The sequence below is a fragment of the Rhipicephalus sanguineus genome, chromosome 8 (assembly GCF_013339695.2).
Source record: "Rhipicephalus sanguineus isolate Rsan-2018 chromosome 8, BIME_Rsan_1.4, whole genome shotgun sequence".
NCBI lineage: Eukaryota > Metazoa > Arthropoda > Arachnida > Ixodida > Ixodidae > Rhipicephalus > Rhipicephalus sanguineus.
This window is the reverse complement of record NC_051183.1, coordinates 46,085,834-46,107,936: the sequence shown is the minus strand read 5'-3', so window position 1 is coordinate 46,107,936 and position 22,103 is coordinate 46,085,834. Positions and strand designations below refer to the sequence as shown.

The 22,103-nt window shown below is 49.6% G+C and overlaps 3 protein-coding genes across 3 annotated transcripts in view; all 3 read right to left on the bottom strand.

Annotated features, from left to right (window-relative positions):
* The window catches only part of LOC119401806 (atlastin-2), a 470,696-nt gene that overhangs the window by 46,089 nt on the left and 402,504 nt on the right, over window positions 1–22,103 (bottom strand). The gene's annotated exons all lie outside the window — the stretch shown is intronic.
* Window positions 1–22,103, bottom strand: part of LOC125759445 (atlastin-3-like) — a 186,606-nt gene that overhangs the window by 86,522 nt on the left and 77,981 nt on the right. The window lies entirely within an intron of this gene.
* The window catches only part of LOC119401808 (atlastin-1-like), a 55,302-nt gene that overhangs the window by 3,977 nt on the left and 29,222 nt on the right, over window positions 1–22,103 (bottom strand). Inside the window, exons 3-6 of the mRNA XM_037668801.2 lie at window positions 5,652–5,816; window positions 5,536–5,592; window positions 5,408–5,479; window positions 5,209–5,343 (exon numbers count right to left, since the gene is read on the bottom strand). Of these exons, the coding sequence (XP_037524729.2) occupies window positions 5,209–5,343; window positions 5,408–5,479; window positions 5,536–5,592; window positions 5,652–5,816 (429 nt within the window). The remainder of the gene's footprint in view (window positions 1–5,208; window positions 5,344–5,407; window positions 5,480–5,535; window positions 5,593–5,651; window positions 5,817–22,103) is intronic.

Below are 22,103 nucleotides of genomic sequence, written 5' to 3'. Positions count from 1 at the left end.
CATGGCCTTTGCGCGGAGAATTGGAAAAATTCGTGGGCCCGCAACATTTATATGGGGATAGATTACCAGCGAAGCTGTACGCCCTCTTTGTCTCTTCGTTCACCGCGGCTAAGCGGAAAGCTGTACCTGTGCCGATAATAAGATCGAAGGTGTGTAGACGTGCGTCTGTGACGAAGTTATATGGCTTTATTATGGCTGCGGCGTACACAAATAATAGTTCCTAAAAACGTGCACACGCCGCGCGGATGCTTTCAAGCTTTCTCTAAAAAGTAAGATAGGCGTTGATGAGGTGTATATATTACGTTGCGTGGTACAAATACATTATATTCACTTAGGCACAATATATTCAAGTGCCAAAGACATGCTTTTGCATGTTTACATTTCTACGGGTCCGAAACATCTTCAACTTTTAATTACAAGTTCATTTCACATATCGCGTACGCTACAAGTGAAAGCGACCCAGATCATGAAACTCATTTCTTGAACTAATAATGACAGTTTTTTTGCATTTTTTTAAAATGTCAAACGTTCTGTACACAAGCTGCTACATGAACCGTGGGTAGGAAATACGTAACTTGAATATTAAAAAGAGTGACACAGTGATAGGTTTTCTATCGAGCAGATTTGACATAAAGAGCGATGTTTCGGGGAGGAATGTTTCTGGCAATTGGGGTGAGGGGTGTTGAGATCGCCTCTGTCGGGCGCTCGTCTTTCGCTTGCTAGGTAGGATAATGCTGGTGCGCTCCTGTTAGTTTCGCCAGCCGCCCCTTTACGGAAGACCACGCGAAAGCCTTCCTCGACATTTCTATGAACACTTTGGAAACGAGGGAAGTATTTGCAGCAAAAGAAGATATCGTGCTCCAAAACAAGTTTATTTTCTTCGCAGAATTCATGCAGTCAAAATTAAAAGTAATAATTCATTTACATTTCCTTGCGTTTCTTCTGTCGCGAGCATCGTTTGCAGTTTGCCGAAGAGCTCCAGCGCAGCGTCCAAATTCTCATCTGCAGCAAAAGGCTGCTGTTTCCTTGTGTTGCGTATCCAGAAAATTTGGTTTTGTTTGGCTTTGCAACACATTGTGATCAATGCGGGTCCTCTTCTGCGAGGAGCGATGCAACCTAGGGGCTCCTAATTCGAGTGAAGGATTGCATCCAGATACACAATGATGAACTAAAGTTCCCGGAAAAGTGTGGTGTGTCTGTGGGATCATTTCTCGAGCTTTTATCTGTGTATTTATCGTCAACCATTATCGAGTGGAAGGGAGATGTGTATACCCAGAGGTCGGGGGTTTGTATCGGTTTGAGTGTCGCACCTATATTAAGTGAAATTTTCTTAAGCTCGGTTGACCGCGACCTCGAATCGGCCCTGGATGGTATTGTTGTTAAAATGTTTCGCTATGTGGACGATTATCAAGTACTGGTAAATTCTAACTGTTGTGTGAACTCGCGCGTCAATGTGCTCAAGATTTTCAAGGATGTTGGTGCAGGTCTGCGATTCACCTTTGAGCTCCCCGAAGACAACTGCATTCAGTTTTTGGATCTGAGGCTGTACTTCCAAGGGTGTCATACTTGTTGGATGTATGCTCCAAGAAGCGAGAAACCGGTGCTTGATTTTCGGTCTGGGCACTCGAAAGTCGTCAAGAATGCTGTCGCGATGTCGTGTTTGAAGGCCGCGCTCAAGAAATCTTGTCAGCACAGTATGGAAAAGAGCCTCGAGGGGCAACTTGACAGACTCAAGTCATCCAAGTTTCCTCAGAATCATTTGGCGAGGCTGGCAGGAAGGGTCCTGCAGGACTTGAAAGTGAAGGCAAGAAGTTCTGAGCACGGTACGGGTTCAAAGAAACTACCTGTCGCCAGCATCCCGTACCTACACGGCATTTCACATCGTATAAAGAAAGTGGGAGCAAGGTACGGATGCAATGTTTTATTTTCGGCTGGCTACCGTTTAGGCAGCATTTGCGCGGCTGTAGACAGGAAGGTCGAGGGGGGGGGGGGGAGCAAGACAAGGGTGTTTGCAAGGTAAAGCACAGGGCTAAAGAGGTTGAATGCGCCACGGGTGTGGTGTACGACATTCCGCTTTCGTGCGGGAAGCGTTATGTTGGACAGACCGGGCGTTGCATTAATAACAGGCTGATTGATCGTAAAGCTTCACTAAAGAGACAGCCATGCTCTAACCTTTCCTTGCATTGCAGAGAATGCGGCTGCGCACCACAGTTCGCTGAGACGACGGTGGAATCGAGGTTCAAAGATAGGGTAGCGCGTGAAATTGAGGAAGCTTATCTGATCAACAAAGCTGCTGATCCATGTGTCGCGAAGCCCTCCGTCACACTGCTTGCTGCGGAGATAAATGTTCGGGAAGCGCGACAGTGAGACAATCGCTGTGTGTACACGTGCCTTTAACACGGGGCCATCTAACCGCACATAGATATGTTTGGTATTTCAATAAATTTTGAGGTAATAGTTTGCGCCGTGTTTCGTTTGCCTTCCTTCGTGTTTCGTTCCTTTGCGCACCACAGCATTAAGTCGAATTAACCGTAGTGGATGCCGCCGCGTTTGAATTCTAAAACTTTAGCGCAAACCGAGCACAGCGGACAAAGAAACGACGAGGACAAGCGCTAACCTAAGAACGTCCCATGACGTACAACACAGAACCCACCTTCTTTGTCACAGTTCAAAACACAAAGGCCATTACTCTTGAGGTAGGACGCCAGTCGTCCAACTGGAACAACTCTTTCTTGGTGGGAGTGTCGGCGAAGAACATCAACACCCTCAGAAATGCAGCGATCACCTTCACTTTCGGGAGCGCGTTTGGAGACGTCATGCACCAAAGATAGCAGTTCTGCAGGTGATTGCCTCCTTTCAACGGCGAACTTGGGACCAAGCGAGATGGTTCTATTGACGTAGTCTGGCAGGTGAACACTATCTTCAATGTGAACTTGTCCCGAAGGCTGCGCTCGCGGGGCTGGCCGTGAGACCTTAGAAGGAATAGTTCCTGTTTCCATCTGCTTTCCACTGCTTCGTCAACCAGAGCAGCAAACTGACGCCGCTTTTTTAATTTGACAGAGCGGCTCCCAGGACCACGATCCACTTGAACTTGAAGAGACTCTCGGTAAAGTCTTGCTTGCCGCAATGCCTCTGGTTGCCTTCGGTGGCTTTTCCCCGTCGGTTGGACATGCAAAACGGGTGTGCAAGATCCTGCGCTCAGAGGCATTGCGGTAAGCAAGACTTTACCGAGAGTCCCTTCAAGTTCAAGTGGATCGTGGTCCTGGGAGCCGCTCTGTCAAATTAAAAAAGCGGCATCAGTTTGCTGCTCTGGTTGACGAAGCAGTGGAAAGCAGATGGAAACAGGAACTATTCCTTCTTAGGTGTCACGGCCAGCCCCGCGAGCGCAGCCTTCGGGACAAGTTCACATTGAAGATGGTGTTCACCTGCCAGACAACGTCAATAGAACCATCTCGCTTGGTCCCAAGTTCGCCGTTGAAAGGAGGCAATCACCTGCAGAACTGCTATCTTTGGTGCATGACGTCTCCAAACGCGCTCCCGAAAGTGAAGGTGATCGCTGCATTTCTGAGGGTGTTGATGTTCTTCGCCGACACTCCCACCAAGAAAGAGTTGTTCCAGTTGGACGACTGGCGTCCTACCTCAAGAGTAATGGCCTTTGTGTTTTGAACTGTGACAAAGAAGGTGGGTTCTGTGTTGTACGTCATGGGACGTTTTTAGGTTAGCGCTTGTCCTCGTCGTTTCATTGTCCGCTGTGCTCGGCTTGCGCTAAAGTTTTAGCATTATCGAATACCAACTAGCCCGCTCGCACACCTTGCGTTTGAATTGTCGGGAGTTTTTCCCCACTTAATACAGAGGCCGGTGTCGGGGCCAGGGCGCGAGTTCGAATGAACTGCAAGTTCGAAATAATCGAGTTGAAATTAACGAGCTTTTAATGTATTAGACCCATTCCCCTTTTAATGTTCGTTAAAGGCGTTTGCTTCATCATTCGCCTTTCCTTTTATATACCGATGAGATATTTTTTGAATCCATTCAGCTAACGACTGTAGCTTACTGTAGTCAGACTTTTCTTTTTTCTGAATGATGCAAGAGCAACAACCTCGCCCTGTATGCTGGGAAGGCCAAAATCATGTTTCACTCGCGAAAATTCCAGCGCATCATTTTTACTTCATACTCGCTTAATTCTGCATCGTTATGCAGCATTTGTGAGATAAGTGATATGGCGTTGTCCCTGGTATCACCTTGCACCTTTCTGCTCACACTGAGCGCGTTGCTGTTCGGGGTCTTTCTTCTCTCGCCAATGCTTGCAGAACATCTAGAGAATTGAATTCTCCTATACCGTTTTGCAAGTTGTACACCGTAGTAAGCCTTCACTCATTAGATTGTGCGTCTTTGATCTTTAATGGCGTTTCTAATTCCCACTGTACCATATTCAACGACTCCAGAAATAAACTGCTAAGCATATAAAAGCATCGATTCGCTAGAAATGACTCTTGATCTAGTTCTAGTACTGTTCGATTATTATTCTTGCTATCACGTCTGTACCGACAAATATCGCGCTGATGTGCTATTTCTTTTTGAGGTTGCTCGCTGTAGTATAATCTGCCCGGAACGGCTCAGAGTGGTTAACTTTCAAATTCCACGTAAGATAACCAGATACCATAGAGTGTTTTATATACTCGCCCGCATCTGTCAACGCTCGAAGATCCGCACGATATGAAACCTTTATGATTCTTACTTTAATTATCCGTATTATTTCCATAGGTCACTGTCATTGTTTCCCCGTGAACTGTGCCCTGTTAGAACATTGTACTCCTTCGTCTTTCCGCCTATATATCTTTTGAATTGTTGTAAGCGATATTATTTATCGTTGTCATTCCATATTTATTGTGTTATACTGCATTTTTGCTTCATTGTGCTGACTTCCCGCTTTTATATTTTGGCTGTTTTTAGTTTGTATTTTCTCTGCGATACTGTCTGTATTGTATTCGTCATTAGTAAGAATTCATTTTGCTTGCCTTTGAACTAATGCTTTACGGTGGTTTCCGGCCAGGTTAAACTTATGATTGGTTATTATTTGTAGTAGAAGACGCAGAAGTAGGGAAGCAATTGTAATCATTCCTTATCGAGGATAATTTGACCAGTATGGTTAGTTGTGGCTTCAGACCAGGCTGTTGCAGCAAAACAATGAAAAAACATAATAGGCCTTGCCTTTGTAAGGTCATTCATGGATGTGAGTGAAATTGCGCCGCCATCCAACTTTGGAAAGTCATTGAACACTTTCTTTGCCTCTGCCAGCTTCACACGATGAAACTCACGCAGTTCGTCCAGACTTCTTCGAGGCCTCTGCGGAGACCGAAAAGTGTTATGTTCGATCACTGGGATACCTTTGTACGACATTTTGGCTTACATTTTTCATTTCAAACATATAATGCCTTTTAGCTTTGTCCACGGCGGCCACATTGGTTGCGTTTGCAGTCGCCTGCAGGAGCACGGTGCGTTAAAACAACATTCTTAGTATTATCTACAGTTACTCACAAGAAGCGCGGTTAGAGGCTCTGGCAAATCACTTCCTTTGAAGACCTCCACATAAGCCTGGAAAGAGTAGGGGCCATTATTGATGCAGATAGTGCATGAAAGACATATCTACTTACCTTGAAGAAGGTCATCAAATGCTCGCACGATAATATTTTACCATTAGCCAGCTTAACCAACAGGTTCTCGGGTGCGAGGACGGAAGCAACTAACTCTTGAAGATTCTCCCGAAACTCTTCGTCAATGTCGGCAAGACGTCCATCGAACGACTCATCGCGCGTCACCTAAAAAAAAACGAAAAAAAAATTGTATGCAGTTGCACTCAACGTGAAAACTGTGGGAAGTCTGGAGCACTGATTCGCGTGCCCTTCGGCGGCGGTCGCGTTCAGGGGCAAGCAAACGCTGCCCTTCCAATTGTTCAGCCTGTTCGGCGTCCATGGCGGTATAGGAACCCTTTATTTGGGATGTAGTGGCAACTTTCCCCTCTTCGTTTCCCTCCTCACCCTCACATCACTCCTTGTCTCCTTCACTGCCCTTTTCCACGCCCTTGATATACTATACTAGACACGGATATATTATGCTTTGCCTTCCGTTTCCCTCTTTCCTTCGTCACCCTGACTTCACTTCCCTTTTTCTGCTATGCTACGAATCATAGGCGGAGACAAAGAGGGGGATGGGGGGGCAGCTTTGGGCCCCCTACGGATGGCTTCATGGGGCGCAGAGCCTCCCCCCTGGCGACGGCCGGGAAATCTTCAAGGCTTGGGTCCCCATCCCTTGACAACGGAATGTTGGCCGCCCTGTCTGGCAGCTATTTCAGGGGCTGTTAATGCCACACGTTCAACGCGATAGCGTTAGAGAGCTCGTGTCGCAGAAATCCCGGTGTCGGCGGCGGTGTCGGTGACTGCGTCGCTACCGGCGCTCGTGAACGAAAAATCGTCCGTCACCGAAAAATCGAAAGTTATTCAAATAAAAAAACAATAAAAATCTTCGGTCCCATTGAGGATCGACCCCGGGCCGTTTGCGTGGCAAGCAGATGTCCTACCACAAAGCAACAATATTACTTGCAACTGGTTCGAAAAAAAAAAACACTACATAAATGCCAAGTAGCGGAAGGAGTCTCTTTAAAGGGGTGGTGCCATCAAATTTCGAGGCTATAACAAGCCTGTTGTGGGTTTCCTCTGTATGCAAGGACACTCCACACGAAGTGTCGGACACAGCAAACGTTTAGAATATATTTTAATTCCCTTCCAAAGTGTGCCTAAATGCCCATTCTCCCGAGCGAAACCCATCGCTAGCGCGCCAACACTGACGTAGATCTGTAGGATGGGCAACGAAAGTTGTAGTGACGTCACACCAAATCTACTGTAGTAATGTGAGTGATCTCCGGACCTCCGCCACTTCCGCAACGTACGTACCGGCTGTAGTGAACTAGAATATATTCTAGTTCACTATAGTAGCGGCAAAGCATCGGTTGCTACATCACTCGCCGAGTTTCGATCGCTTCTTGGTTAGTGCGTCACAGCCTTGTGTGGTCATGTGACTGCGCCTCCTACACTTCTACGTCACTGCCCAACCTCGGCGCCCAGAAACCAAAACCGCAAGTTGTCAACATCAAAAGGCGATATTAAATTATTTAGCTAGAATACATGAATCTTGGTGCGTGCATCATGCTTCCTGGAGCTATAGGAAACGCTTACAGCAAAGAACGCGCAAGCCGCAAATTTGGTGGCACCACCCCTTTAACGCATTTTGTTCGGCGGGTGTCACGACGAATATGAGCCCATTCGGCGATTTGTAGGCGCATTGGCGAGGCCTACGTTTTTTGCGCGACGCAGTGCTTCGAAAAAAGCCGGGATAGTGCAGCTATCGCCGTTACAAACACACAGGAACGTTCAAACAGCTCCAAAAATAGACAACTATGTCCATCTAGCGGAAAACATATCAAGCCAACGCCTGCTTTCTAGAGGAGGCGCTGATCAAGCAAACATCAAACGTTAGATAATGTGCTGCCATCTGTGAGGCATTGTGAGAAATATGTCTCGACTCCTGCACAAGGAAGTGCTTTAGATCGAAAACCTGCACCATCACTATAGATAGATCGCGCGCGCGCACGCGTGTGTGTGTAACAATACACATTAATAAGTATGCACTTAGTCGTTCAAGTGCGCACTAGGGGCCGGATTTCGCTATCGTGTTCAACTCTTAAAGGCGAAGCTTAAGGTGCCCCCAATTTTTTCGCCCGTTTAGGCTTTAAAAATTGGATCACGGGCCGTTGACAAGTCACATTCAATGAAAAATGTCCCTCAAGCAGATTTGTATGCGCATAATATGTTGTACTGCGGAACAACTCAAGGGACCACTTCAGCAATGAAAAGTTAAAAGAAGTCTTGAACTGCGTAGCAACTGGTGTTCAGAAAACAAAAATGCTTCTGAGAATACAAAACACCTCCGACACAGTCAGTCAGTGAAAGTGCCGTGAAAGGGTGTGAATCATTTTTGATTTGTCAGTAAAGGGGTTTACTACCACTTTGGTCAGCGAAGAGCAACTCAATTACTCACCCAGAAAGAAGCTTTGGCAGAAAAATTCGTAACCATAAAAAGTGTAGTGGTAGCCAGTGATATTTGCTAACAAGTGAGAATTTTTTCGGCCATCCTAAATGGAATTTCCTGACATAACTAAAGCTTCCTGTGCCAGGATTAGCCCACTTTCTGCTGCATGGTGCATGTTTTGACAAAGTGAACAAATCATGGCAATAAAAAAATTCGGCCAATCCCGCGCGTTGTGTGAATCGATTTTATGCGAAGCAGCCAGCGAGTAGCAGCCTATGTGGCATTTTGCGCTTTGAGCCAAGCTGACGAGGAGGATCGTCGCCTTTGTGTAAATTGAGACACCTTTTATTGAAACGGCAAGTCTCAGAGGAGTCTATCTTCCCTCCCTCAGATGGCATCTAGAGGTCCTTGGGCCCTAGCGGCATCTTCGGCTTGTCCGGTTGCCTGTAGTTGGTTCACTAACTAGAGGCAAATAGTTGATCCTCTAACTAAGAAGCGCGGCCTCCCAATGCTCCGCATTCATATAGAGAAGTGTAGCACTTTTAGCCAAGTTCTGCGATTTTTCAACGAAAATCACATGAAAACTGCGGAGCCGACACAACATGCGTCCACACTCTGCGACTCCTAGCGTCACATGGTAAAGCGTTGTTCCGCTTGACATGACATACTTTAAATTGGAAGTCGGACTTTCCTCTCTCCACACACACACACACACACACACACACACACACACACACACACACACACACACACACACACACACACACACACACACACACACACACACACACACACACACACACACACACACACACATATATATATATATATATATATATGGTTTGGAAAGAATATTCGTGGCTATTGGTTTAATTATATGAAAGAAACCTAGTCACAGTGAAAAACATAGCAACATTTATTCTGAGCTTTCGGCCGGGGACCGGCTTTTATCAAAGAATGCATTCGTACATGGCGTACGGGTTTAAGTACACATTTTGTCAATACATAGATGTAGACACACCATCGTGATTCGTTAGACCATGACATGGGAGGGGCCAGAACAACAACAACAGCAAACAAATCCCAGGGAGAGAGCGACACGCATACAAGGTGACATACACAGCATTGCAATCTGTGAAGAGTAGAGTATAGGCGGGGTGAGAACATACCCAAAATAAATAACAAACAGCGAAACGAACTTACGTGTGTGGTTCGGAACGAGAGGCGGAGGGGAAAAAGAGAAAAAAATGACAAAGATGCGAACGCACTTACCACGCTAAATGGGGAGACCCATCAACTACGGGACAAAAGGAGAATACGCTCACGGACGCCGGATGTAAACGTGCAGCACGCGTTTCCTTGTTGAGAGTGCTACCTTCAAAAAGCGCGTCAAAAGCAGTTAAGTGTTTGCCCATCCATGCGCCTTTTAGAGAAGGGGGTTCGGTACGGCTTTTGAAGTCGACCGGTCTCCGCGGGCATCTTGCAGGTGCTCGCGGCAATGACCATAGCCCTCCCTCAAAGAGAAGGATACGACTCGCCTGTGAACAAAATTGAGGACAGCTGCTGTTAGGCGCAATGTGTGGGCACATGACATACTTCTTTCAATCAAGAGACATGATAAACATATATATATCCATATACATATCCGTACATGCACACACACATATATATACATACGGATATACATACACATGCACATACGTACTCATATGAACCAACAACCGATGTTCAAGCTTAAAAAAAAAAGCTACCGCATTCGTACTTGCAGGAAGGGGGGAACGAGCACGCACGCACATGACCCGTAATCACAGTACCAAATTTAATGGCATATGTATTTCTCGAACAGCACAATGCGCGACGTGTGTAATCACATGTGTACATGCATGCACATCAGGGTAAACGGATGCTTCAAATTCTGCATCCCGAGTACAAGAGTTTCTTGGGAATCGGTCACCTATTGCCGGCAGAATCAAATTTTTCGGGTTCGTTGCAGGTCAAGCATGATACTCGGCCTATGCTTTCATTTATGCCACCAGAGACACTGTTAAATTTGTGGATCAGGTATGATTCACGAGCCTCCCGGTCATAATGGGTTTTGAAATTGGATTGAAGTACCGCCGCGGAAAATGTATGGAAGGGGTGGCCAAGGTTATTAACATGTTTAGATAGAGGAAGGTGCGGTAGAGCCGTTACGTGTGCTCTGTGATTATTGATTCTCATCCTGAACGCAGTCTCAGTTTGACCAATGTACTGTGCATGGCATAAGGTGCACTCGAGAAGGTAGATTATGTTTGCGCTGTCACAGTTGAAGTTGCCTCTTATCTGATAAGAAAACAAAGACGCGGTACTTGTGACGGTGGACACTTTGTTCATCATTGGACAGAGTTTGCACCTAGGCTTGTTGCAGGGGCCGCTGCCTGTGAATTCAGGAGTGTTCACTTTAGAGGGCGTTACAATATCTCTAATGTTCTTCGCCCGTCTGTAGACAACGCGTGGAGGTTCCCGGAAAACACATTGCAACTTGTCGCTTTCAAGTAGAATGTTGTGGTGCCTTCTGAGGAAAGCATAGGCCGACTATCATGCTTGACCTGCAACGAACCCGAAAAATTTGATTCTGCCGGTAACTAGGTGACCAATTTCCAAGAAACTCTTGTACTCAAGATGCAGAATTTGAAGCATCCGTTTACCCTGATGTGCATGCATGTACACATGTGATTACCGACGTCGCGCATTGTGCTATTCGAGCCTGGACCAATTCTTGATAAATACATATGCCATTAAGTTTGGTATTGTGATTACGGGTCATGTGCGTGCGTACTCGTTCCCCCCTTCCTGCAAGTACGAATGCGGTACCCTTTTTTCTGTTTTTTTTTACGCTTGAACATCGGTTGTTGGTTCATATGAGTACGTATGTGCATGTGTATGTATATCCGTATGCATCTATATGTGTGTGTGCATGTACGGATATGTATATGTATATGTTTATCATGTCTCTTGATTGAAAGAAATATGTCATGTGCCCACACATTGCGCCTAACAGCAGCTGTCCTCAATTTTGTTCACCAGCGAGACGTATCCTTCTCTTTGAGGGAGGGCTATGGTCATTGCCGCGAGCACCTGCAAGATGCCCGCGGAGACCGGTCGACTTCAAAAGCCGTACCGAACCCCCTTCTCTAAAAGGCGCATGGACGGGCAAACACTTAACTGCTTTTCACGCGCTTGTTGAAGGTAGCACTCTCAACAAGGAAGCGCATGCTGCACGTTTACATCCGGCGTCCGTGAGCGTATTCTCCTTTCGTCCCGTAGTTGATGGGTCTCCCCATTTAGCGTGGTAAGTGCGATCGCATCTTTGCCATTTTTTTCTCTTTTTCTCCTCCGCCTCTCGTTCCGAACCACACACGTAGGTTGGTTTCGCTGTTTGTTATTTATTTTGTGTATGTTCTGACCCCGCCTATACTCTATTCTTCACAGATTGCAATGCAGTGTATGTCACCTTGTATGCGTGTCGCTCTCTCCCTGGGATTTGTTTGCTGTTGTTCTGGCCCCTCCTATGTCATGGTCCAACGAATCACGATGGTGTGCCTACATCTATGTATTGACAAAATCTGTACTTAAACCCGTACGCCATGTACGAATGCATTCTTTGATAAAGGCCGGTCCCCGGCCGAAAGCTCAGATTAAATGCTGTTATGTTTTATGTTTCTTACTGTGACTAGTTTTCTTTCATATATATATATATATATATATATATATATATATATATATATATATATATATATATATATATATTGTAATGAAGACAGCGGCGCTCGGGCACGGGCGCATACGCGGCGAGACGAAGAGAAGGACGAAGCTTAGAAGAATAAGAACAGCCGGCCCGCAGCAAGGGTGCTGTCTCTGTCTTTTCTTGCTTACAATGGCGCAGCCGTCGAAAGGCTTCGGCGAACCCCAGCTGTTAGCTTGAGGCAACGCGTCTTCCAGAGGAACGCCGTCACGCTTCCTCGCTGATGGAACCCGCAAGCAGACCACCGCGGCAAGCACCCATCCCACCACCAGCGGACGGCGTCCAGGCCTCCATTGTGGTTCCAGGGAACTACTTGTCCGGTGACGTGCTACTTCGCGGCAACAATGCGCACGGGCTCCTCTCGCCCAGGGACGGCGTACATGCCTCCTCGCCACCACCTGCCAATCTGTCGGCGCTTCAGGCACCGTCCGTGGACGGCGTCCAGGCCTCCGCGGCGGCTCAAGCCTCCTTCATCGACGCCGCAGTACCAGTTCACGACAAGCCATCGCACGGGTACCGGTTACCTCGGAACGCGGTTGACGCTTCCAACGGCAAGGACCCCGGGAATGCCATCCACGCTTCCCGCAGCGACAACGGCTTACTCAGTACTCCATCGGCACCCGAGCCGCTTAGGGGTCCTGTCCAAGCTCCCTCGGACAAGGGTCCCTCCTCTGTGAGTACGCTGATCGTGTCATACTCCTCGGACGTCACCACAAGCACCACGCGCGGATCGCCCGAGAGCGCCGCCGAGCTTTCCGCCACCATCGCGCGACTCCGAGTCACGGTGAACGCCTTGGCAGCGCCAATCTCCGTGCTGTGTCCTGCCGCCTTGCCAGCACTGCACTCGCTCAATGCCGCGTTGGCCGCCGCCGCCTCGCAAGACCATGAAGAGAGCTCACCCGAGAGCCGCAGAGAGCTGCGGTGTGCCCTCACGGAGCTCTCATACCAACTCGACTGGTTGGCGTCGTCATGCCCCGGAGTTTCGCCTACCGTAGCACCATCACCGGCTCCCTGCGAACTGCCGGAATTCCGCGGCTTCCAAGACGACGCCGACAATTGGGTGGCCACCGTCAACGCTCTTGGAGCTCGGGAGGCGTGGACGGACCAACAGAAATGGTGCGTGGCCATTGACCGCCTTCGTGATGCTGCCAAAGCATGGCACAACTACGAAGGCGTGAAACAACAATCCTGGAATCAGTGGTGTGCAAGATTGACTACTGTTTTTCGTCCACTTTTTCATGCGTGCGACCCCCTCCCTGCCGACCGAGCCTATGCCACACACGGGAGTTGCGAGGCACACCACCTCAATGATGCAGCTCGCGTGTCCACGGATCTGCCCTCCGTCGGTGATCGAGCTCACATGGGACACCGCCTTGATGACCCATCGGTGCCCTCAAGACCCACGACAGATAGCTTCTCTGGCTGCTCTACAAAAAACGTCGGAACCAAGTGCTGCACACCGCTGCTAGTCTCAGTCTCTGCGCCTGTATCCGACGCCATACCATCACGGAGGGAGGCCGAGAGCACTCCTCATTCAGAGCGGTTGGAGGAGCGGGCCTCAGATTCGACGTTGCTCGAACACGCGGAAATGTCGGCTCCTCCTGTTCTTGGCACGCCTCCAGTGAAGGCACCGGAAGAACCCATCGCTTCCATAGCCGTGCTCGACTACTCACTGGAGCCGCTTCCTCAGCTTCTAGAGCAGTCACCTACTCAAGGCGCACTCGATCGCCTTGTTGTACGGGAAAATAAAAAAATAGGAGTGGCCGTGTTAACAACAGACACCCATCGGGAAGCTCCCAGGACACGCCCATGTTTTCTTGGTGTGGAGGTAAAGGAGACCAGAAAACGTGAGCTCAAAAACAACAAGAAGCACCCTCACATGCTCACAGGAGACGTCCTGAAAGGGAAGGGCCCACAGCACATGACTGGAGACCCACAAGGAATGGAAAAAATGAAGTACAACGTGTCCAATACGCCACCGTTGAGCAAGAAGGTCATCCAAGACAAGCGCAAGAATGTTACGCCGTCGCTGCGTGGCCGAGGTCGACCGCCGCGACACAGCCAATGCCGCCCCCCAGAATGTTCAGCAGCTAGCCAAGACAAGTCACCACGTACACAAGATCGACCGTCTAGGCACAGTCAATGCCGCCCGCCAGAGAGAATTTCGGCAGCTCGCCATGCAGTGTCGCAGCGTGGCCGTCAGCGGCCTCTGCGAGGCAGCCAATGCCGCCCGCCAGAAGCATCGGTATCTCTAGAAGCCGGCGTCTCTATGATGGTTCAGGACCCAGGACCTCTGAATGGTTTATTAGAGATGAAACGACCACCGCCAGTGAAGGGTCATTTTTTGGCATGACACCGTGCTCGCAGTGTGGCCGAGTGTAATGAAGACAGCGGCGCTCGGGCACGGGCGCATACGCGGCGAGACGAAGAGAAGGACGAAGCTTAGAAGAATAAGAACAGCCGGCCCGCAGCAAGGGTGCTGTCTCTGTCTTTTCTTGCTTACAATATATATATATATATATATATATATATATATATATATATATATATATATATATATATATATATATATATATATATATATATATTGTGATGAACGAGAGACGGAGACAAAACCCTTTCATCGGGCAAGCTGTTCTAATCTGTCTTCGTTCTCCGCTCCTTTCCGCTAGCTGTGCGCGCGTCTGACACCTAGCCCCGACGTTGTTCTTTGTCATCACACTCGGCCATGACTGCAAGCGCGCGGAGCTGCCGACACTTTCTCTGGTGGGCGGCTTCGGCCGCATCGCTGTGTTCGCGCCACGCTGCAACTTGGTTCGGAAATGCGCCTTAGCGTTCTTTGGCTGGCGAGCTTCATTTTGGCGTCGTGGTCGAAGTTCTCGGCATTGGGGGAAATTGACTGCGAATAAGTTTGTGACATCTCTGGCGGGCGGCTCTTGCTGACATCGAATGGTGGCATGTTGTCCGGACGTTTATTCGGTCGCCATCTGGGAAACAGGGCACGAGCTTGTGGATCCGGCAAAGCAACTTGCTGCACAGAGCGAGGCCGTCGGCCCTTTTCTTAGTGGGCCGAGAGGCGTCTGCGTGTCCTACTACAGGTCTACGGCATCGCGGCGCCAAGTTTACTTGCTGACCTGCGACGGGGCTTGTGCTTTTGAAGCATTGTCGCTGTGGGGCTCCCTGACGTTCTCAAATCAGGAATTCTTGTAGCTGCGCTGCGTCCAGGTGGGAGGTCCTTGAGGAAAACAATCTCAAACTTCTCAGACATTTCAGATAGTTTGGTGCCTTCTGAAATTTTCATCTTCAACAATTAGCGCAAGAACGGACAAGGGACAAGAAAGGGAACATAGACGAGCGCATAGACAGCGCTTGTCTATGTTCCCTTTCTTGTCCCTTGTACGTTCTTGCGCTGATTGTTGAAGATGGATTACCAACTAGCCCAATCTCAAACTTGTCTTCTGAAAGGTCGTCTCTTATCAAGTTTTAAACACTCTCACTTTCATCCAATGAATGTGTCGCAGGCAGATCCGCTTCCATCTCGTCAGGCAGGATGCTGGTGGCATCGGCGTATAGGTATGTCTCATAAGGTGGCAGAACGTCGAGAAAGTCGCGGGCCGGTGCCTACAAGTGCTCAGGCGATGGCGAGCACGGGTGCGGCTTTTCCAGTAGGTAGGGATATGAAAAGCTCCTGGCCACTGGTAGGGATGTTATGGCGTCGGATACCGAGGCAGAGTCACAGCGTGGCGTCAGTACGATGTTTCTACGCGGCCAGGCTGCGTAGCTGCGGTTCGCATATGCAGCCTCGAGGTAATGCCCCTCCTGAGCTCTGTCATCGGTGAAAGTCGAGTTGGACTCACGGGGGGCGCAGGGAACCCGGCCGAAAGCGGCAATCAGTGCAGCACTCCATCCTGCCCAGGACTGCTGCCTCACGCCTTCGTACCTTCGCCACGCCGCGGCACCCTCCCGAAGGCGCTCTACGGCCACGCACCATTTCTACGGTTCCGTCCAAGCCTCGCGAACCCCGATAGCGTTGACGGTCGCCACCCTGTTGTCGGCATCGTTCTGCCAGCCGCAAACTGCCGGTGGTCATGGGACTGGAGTCCAAATCCTGAGTGTGCTGACGCCAAGGGGCCCAGTTGGTGTTAGAGCTATGCGAGGACACAACTGAGCTCTCTGCGGTTCACGGCTGAGCTAGATTCAATGTCTTGCGGGGCTGGCGTGGCTAACAGAGCAGTCATGGCGCTTAATGGTGGTACAGCAGTAGGACACAGCTCCGAGCTCCGCTCTATCAAGACGTTAATCTCGAGGCGTAGTCGCGCGATGGTACGCCGCAGCTCCACGGCGCTATCCGATGATCCGCACACGGAGCTAGTGGCAATGTTTGACAAGTCGGAGGTGGTGGTTGTGCTCACTCTAGCGGGATCCTTGTCAGAGGGAGCTTGTACAGCACCCCTAAGCAGCTCAGGTGCTGATAGAGTCCTGAGCGAGATGTTGTCGCCACGGGAAGCTTGAACAGCGTTCCCGGGCAATAGGAGGCCGCGTGTTGTCATCGCAGCGCCAGGGTAAGCCTGCCCTTTGGCCACCGAGGAGGCCTGGACGCCGTCCTCAAATGGTGGCACAGAAGCTTCCGGCAGTAGTAAGGACACGGGCTGCATGATCGTGGGCGTTCCTTGGATGGAAGGTCCGCAGCGCCGATGAGCCAGGAGGACGCACTCACGGTTCGTTGTTCGTAGGCTACGCCATTGTGATGAACGAGATAGAGACAACACCCTTTCGTCGGGCAAGCTGTTCTAATCTGTCTTCGTTCTCCTCTTCTTTCCACTAGGTCGCCGCGCGAGTGCCCCCGGTGTCGATTGTGTGCGAAGGGTGCGCACTGCGGATCAGAGTGGAACGACTCGCATATGTCATAACGCAGACTGCGGGGTATTACGAGTAGCCACTGGCGGCCGTCGCCGTAATTGCGTCGGTGGAGGAGGTCGTCGTGAACGGCGAAATGGTGGGCTTGACGACGCAACGCGCGAGTGGATGGTGTAGCCGATGGCTCAGTCAGCAAGTCTATCAATGAGGCAATCCAGTGATCCTTGCGCTGTTCAGTAGCGATGGTGCGAATGTCGATAGAAGAAACGGCATTGTGAGACACTGAGCTATGGGTATTGTCGTCAGGCAAAGGGGAGCGCGAGAGTGCGTCGGCGTCAGCATGCTGGCGTCCGTTGCGGTACAGCACGCGGATATCGTAGTCCTGTAGGCGAAGTGCCCAGCGGGCGAGGCGGCCCGAGGTATCTTTCAATGACGACAACCAGCATAGTGCATGATGGTCGGTGATGACATCAAATGGGCGACCATACAAATAAGGTCGGAATTTCGTAAGGGCCCAGATGATCGCCAGGCATTCCTTTTCGGTGACGGTGTAATTGGTCTCGGCTTTAATAAGCGTACGACTTGCATGTACCACGACATAGTCAGGAAACCCTGGTTTGCGCTGCGCAAGGACAGCGCCAAGGCTAACACCGCTAGCGTCTGTGTGTACCTCTGTAGGAGCCGTAGGGTCGTAGTGGCGTAGTATGGGAGGCGACGTTAACAAACGACGGAGATTTTCGAAAGCGTCGTCACACTCTGACGACCATGAATGGAGGGGCCCGTTACTTCCGAGGAGCTTCGTCAGGGGCGATATGATAGTCGCCAAATTTCGAATGAAGCGCCGAAAGTAGGAACACAGTCCTACGAAACTGCGCAGTTCTTTGACGGACGTAGGTTTCGGGGACTCGGTCACGGCGCGAAGTTTGGCTGGATCGGGGAGAATTCCGTCCTTGGGCACGACGTAGCCGAGGATTGTCAGCTGCCGTGCTGCAAATCGGCACTTCTTTAGATTCAGTTGCAGACCGGCATCGCTCAAACGCGTCAAAACATGCCGTAGGCGTTGAAGATGGGTGGAAAAGTCCGCAGCAAAAACGACGACCTCGTCGAGGTAGCACAAGCACGTGTGCCATTTCAGGTTGCGCAGAACGGTATCCATCATGCGCTCAAAGGTGGCGAGCGCATTACACAGCCCAAACGGCATGACGTTTAATTCGTACAGGCCGTCGGGCGTGACAAAGGCGGTCTTCGGACCAGCGTCATCAGCCGTAGGTACTTGCCAGTACCCTGAGCGCAAATCGAGAGATGAAAAGAATTCGGCGCCTTGCAGGCTGTCAATCGCATCGTCTATTCGCGGCAGTGGATACACGTGCTTACGAGTGATCTTGTTGAGTCGTCTGTAGTCCACACAGAACCGCACATAACCGTCCTTCTTCGCAACAAGAACGACAGGAGACGCCCAGGGGCTGTTGGAGGGTCGAATAACATCGCGTCGAAGCATGTCGTCGACTTTCTCGGTGATTACACGGCGTTCTGTGGGAAATACGCGATATGGACGTTGCCGCAGTGGCAGGTGGGCGCCGGTGTCGATGCCGTGCGTAACGGCCGACGCGCGGCCGAGAGAAGTTTGAGCAACATCGAAAGAAGAGCGAAATTCTTCCAACAGGTCCAGAAGCTGGGAACGCTGGACCTGCGTAAGGTTGTCAGCTATGGTGGAACCAAACACGTCAGCGGGTGACCCAGGCAGCACACAACCTCGGGCCGATATTGGTTTTACGGTGGCTGTGCGCGGCCCCACCTCGGGCCAGCATTGCCAGCCTGGCGCCGATATCGGCGGAGCCGCTGACTTTCGCCGGCAAAACTGGGCCGATTTTGCCGCCTTTCAGCCGATGTTGGTCTCTCACCGGCAGCATTGGGCCGAGTTATCCGGCCTTCTGCCGTCTTCCCGCCGATATCGGCTCAGCCGATTTCTTTCACCGGCAACATTGGGCCGAGATTGCCGGCGTTTTGCTATTCTTCCGCCGATATCGGCTTAGCCGATGGCTTTCACCGGCAACATTGGGCCGTGTTAGCCGCCGTTTTGCCGTACTTTCCCCATTATCGGCTTAGCCGATGGCTTTCACCGGCAACATTGGGCCGAGCATGCCGTCATTCTGCCGTGCTTCAGCTGACATCGGCGGAGCCGATGGCTTATCGACGATGTTGGAACTTTCTTGTCTCCCTTCAGACAGTTATACATGCCCTGTTGAGAACGCCCTCCTGCGTCGCGGCGCTCCAAAAGTCCTCGTCACCGACAGAGGTACGGCTTTTACGGCAGAGCTAACGCAAACCATCTTCAAAATAGAGCCACACAAGTCACCGACGGACATCACCCGAAGGCGAATGGCCTCACCGAGCGGCTAAATGAAACCCTCGCCGACATGCTGGCAATGCACTGTACGTCGAACACATGACATGGGACGCCATAATATCTTCCACACATAGCCTGAAGCAAGGGCGTAGCCAGAAATTTTTTTCGGGGGGGGTTCAACCATACTTTATGTATGTTCGTGCGTGCGTTTGTATTTGTGCGGGCCTATATATGCAAGCAAAATTGAAAAATTTCGGGGGGGGGGGGTTGAACCCCCCAACCCCCCCCCCCCTTGGCTACGCCCCTGACCTGAAGTTAACACGGCAGTGTAAGAAACGGCGCACATATGACGCCGTTCAATCTAGTTGACGGAAGCCCCTCAACGAGGCTGGACGCCGCGTTGCCAGCCGTCAGTGACGAGAATAACCTCGACGTTGCGCTCTACCTTCAGCCCGCCGAAGAAACACGGCAGCTCGCCCGCCTAGGATACAATCGTAATGCAATAGAGCATTAGGCGCTTGAATATTTGTAGCTTAAGCTGTAGAATACCGCTACATGGACTGCTGTACTAGCAAAAATAACAAAGATGAAATATTGTACCGTGCTAATGCCGCACGTACGACTCGGGGCGCGAAGTATCGCCGACTGAATAGCTTGCATTCTCTTATTAGTTTCTACTATGACAATGACTAACAACTATCACTAGCACAGTTACTTTTCTACCAAAAAAGATGGTCTTTAGAAGAATAACTGACTGAAATTAGATGGCCACTTCGTTGACCAGTTGTTCAACGTTATCAAAATTGTTGAAACGTTATAACACATACCATTAACCTCATGGGCCAAATTCGAAGTACTTCTGTTTTGTAAATGTTTTTGCCACTGGTCGGCCGACTTCACTAATGTATCCAGCATCAAAATTCACCCAAACATTCCCGCACGAATGCTTTTAGCGGAAGAAGTTTTATGTGAATACTAATTCTGTGCATAAATCGAGCCTGTCATCATATTTATAGCGCTATATCCTTTCAGCCGCTGAATGTGTGGCGCGAGCGCTCATATACTACACGGACAGTTTCCGATCTCTGTGTTTAAACGTATTTACTCACGCGCGTGTCTGGGTCAAGCGTAACAAGCGCATTTGCTTCAGTGATGTCACAATTTTACTTTATGAAAATAGTAAAAAGCTCAGCAAGGCGTGTTGCTGAGCTAGTTGGTTCATTACTTGAGAAAAATAGGTATGGTGCAAAAAAGACCGGGCGAAGTGAAGACACGTTTTGTCGTTTGAATGTTTACAAATCAACTAGCCCGCTGACCATCTTTAACGAACTGACAAACACGTGTTTGCCACGTGTTTGTCAGTTCGCATTTGCACTTTGTTGCCGTCCATTTTGTGATATACGTATCTTTTTCAAGTAAAAATCTCGCTCAACGATTGCTTCCCACGTGCTTTCAGAAACAGTCGCATAAAATTATTATGGCACGTGAAATACGATGAGAAATGCGGCTCCAACGTGGTGTACGCAAAGTTTTCATGTAGCGACATGCGGCAACAAATGATGCATTGAAAATTCGACGAACGCCTTTCTCAAACGGCATGCCCATAGACATGCTGGGGGGATCGCACACCATTGTGGTAGGCTGAGCCGTGCTTTCAAGAAGGGAGAATTCGCATTTTTTTTTCGTCTCCTTCAACCTCTACCCCCACCCCTCCCTCCCTTCCCCTCGTTCAGCGTCATTGTCGCGAAACTCGCTTGACCAGGCAGGGTAGGGTTGCCGTCCAGACGCAGGGACAATCGTAGCTGCGAGAGCAGGTTTTTTTCACTCCGACCAGCAGAATTCTTCAAGAAGTGCGGTGTGTCGACATGTGTGGTGGAAAGTCAAAATCGTGCACGAGACGGATACGCGGCAGGATTCCAGCATTGTTTTCGGCAGAGATCACCGCAGCGAGACACCAGTGGCCCCCTGCTTCCATGTTGAACTCGCTCACCTCATATAAGGCCACGTGTTCACTACTGTTACGTGTCATCAGATTTTTGTTCTCTTCTTATCGCGTATTCTCTATTGACCATCGTGTTTTGTGTATTCTGATATGGTGCGCTTGCATTTTTTATTCGCTCGTGTTTTTAGCGATCCAACGGGCACACGTGAGTGGTTTTTATGCACGATTCCTTTATGTTACAATCTTACCTTTAGATTAGGAATGCGTGCGTGTCTATCCTGTTTAGATGTAGAGTTCATGGGATCTTGTGGTACCGCTCGCAATGTTTCTCGCGTCGCGTGCAGCAGTTTATCCATCTTTTTGGCCCTTAAGCTATCACTGAAAAAATTGCAATTCCCGCTTAAAGGATAACGCTAATTTAATTGCCAGTCATGTGTTGCGAATGCTTACCGTTCCTTGGTGAACGTAATAAACATTGGGGGGGGGGGGGGGGTGCTCCTCTGCTCGTAAAGACCTCACGCGCATACACAATCTTCTAGTCTAGTTGCTACTCTTAATCTCGCTTTTTCGGCAAGCCGCCTAACATTATCTTTCTTTTATTCGGGTCCGTGTTTAATCCTACTTTAATGCTGCCTTCGTTTACATCTCCAGAATTTTTTTCGTGATTCGGCACCGTCGTTACTGAAAAGCGAGATATCGTCCGCAAAACGCAAGTAGCTAAGATATTCTTCGTTAATCCTTATTCCTATTTTTGCCTGTTTTAGTTCTTTCAATATTTATAGTGAATGTGCCGCGCATAACGTTGAAGAGATTGTAACTCTTCGCATAGGCGTGCGCATAGTGGGGCAGGGGGGCGGCCGGCCCCCGTAGTCACCTAAGAAGAGGTGGGCGCAAGGTCTGCCTAACACATTGACTTAATAGGGAGGGGGGGGGGCGCTGCGATGAACCTTCGCCCCCCCCCCACCCCCTCTGAAGGGGAACCCTGCTCACGCCTATGATTTTGCGCCTGATCCCATTCTCGATTAGGATTGTCTTGCTTTTTTTGAGGAATACGGTGGCTGTGGGTTTGTTTTAGATGCTGGCTACGGTAT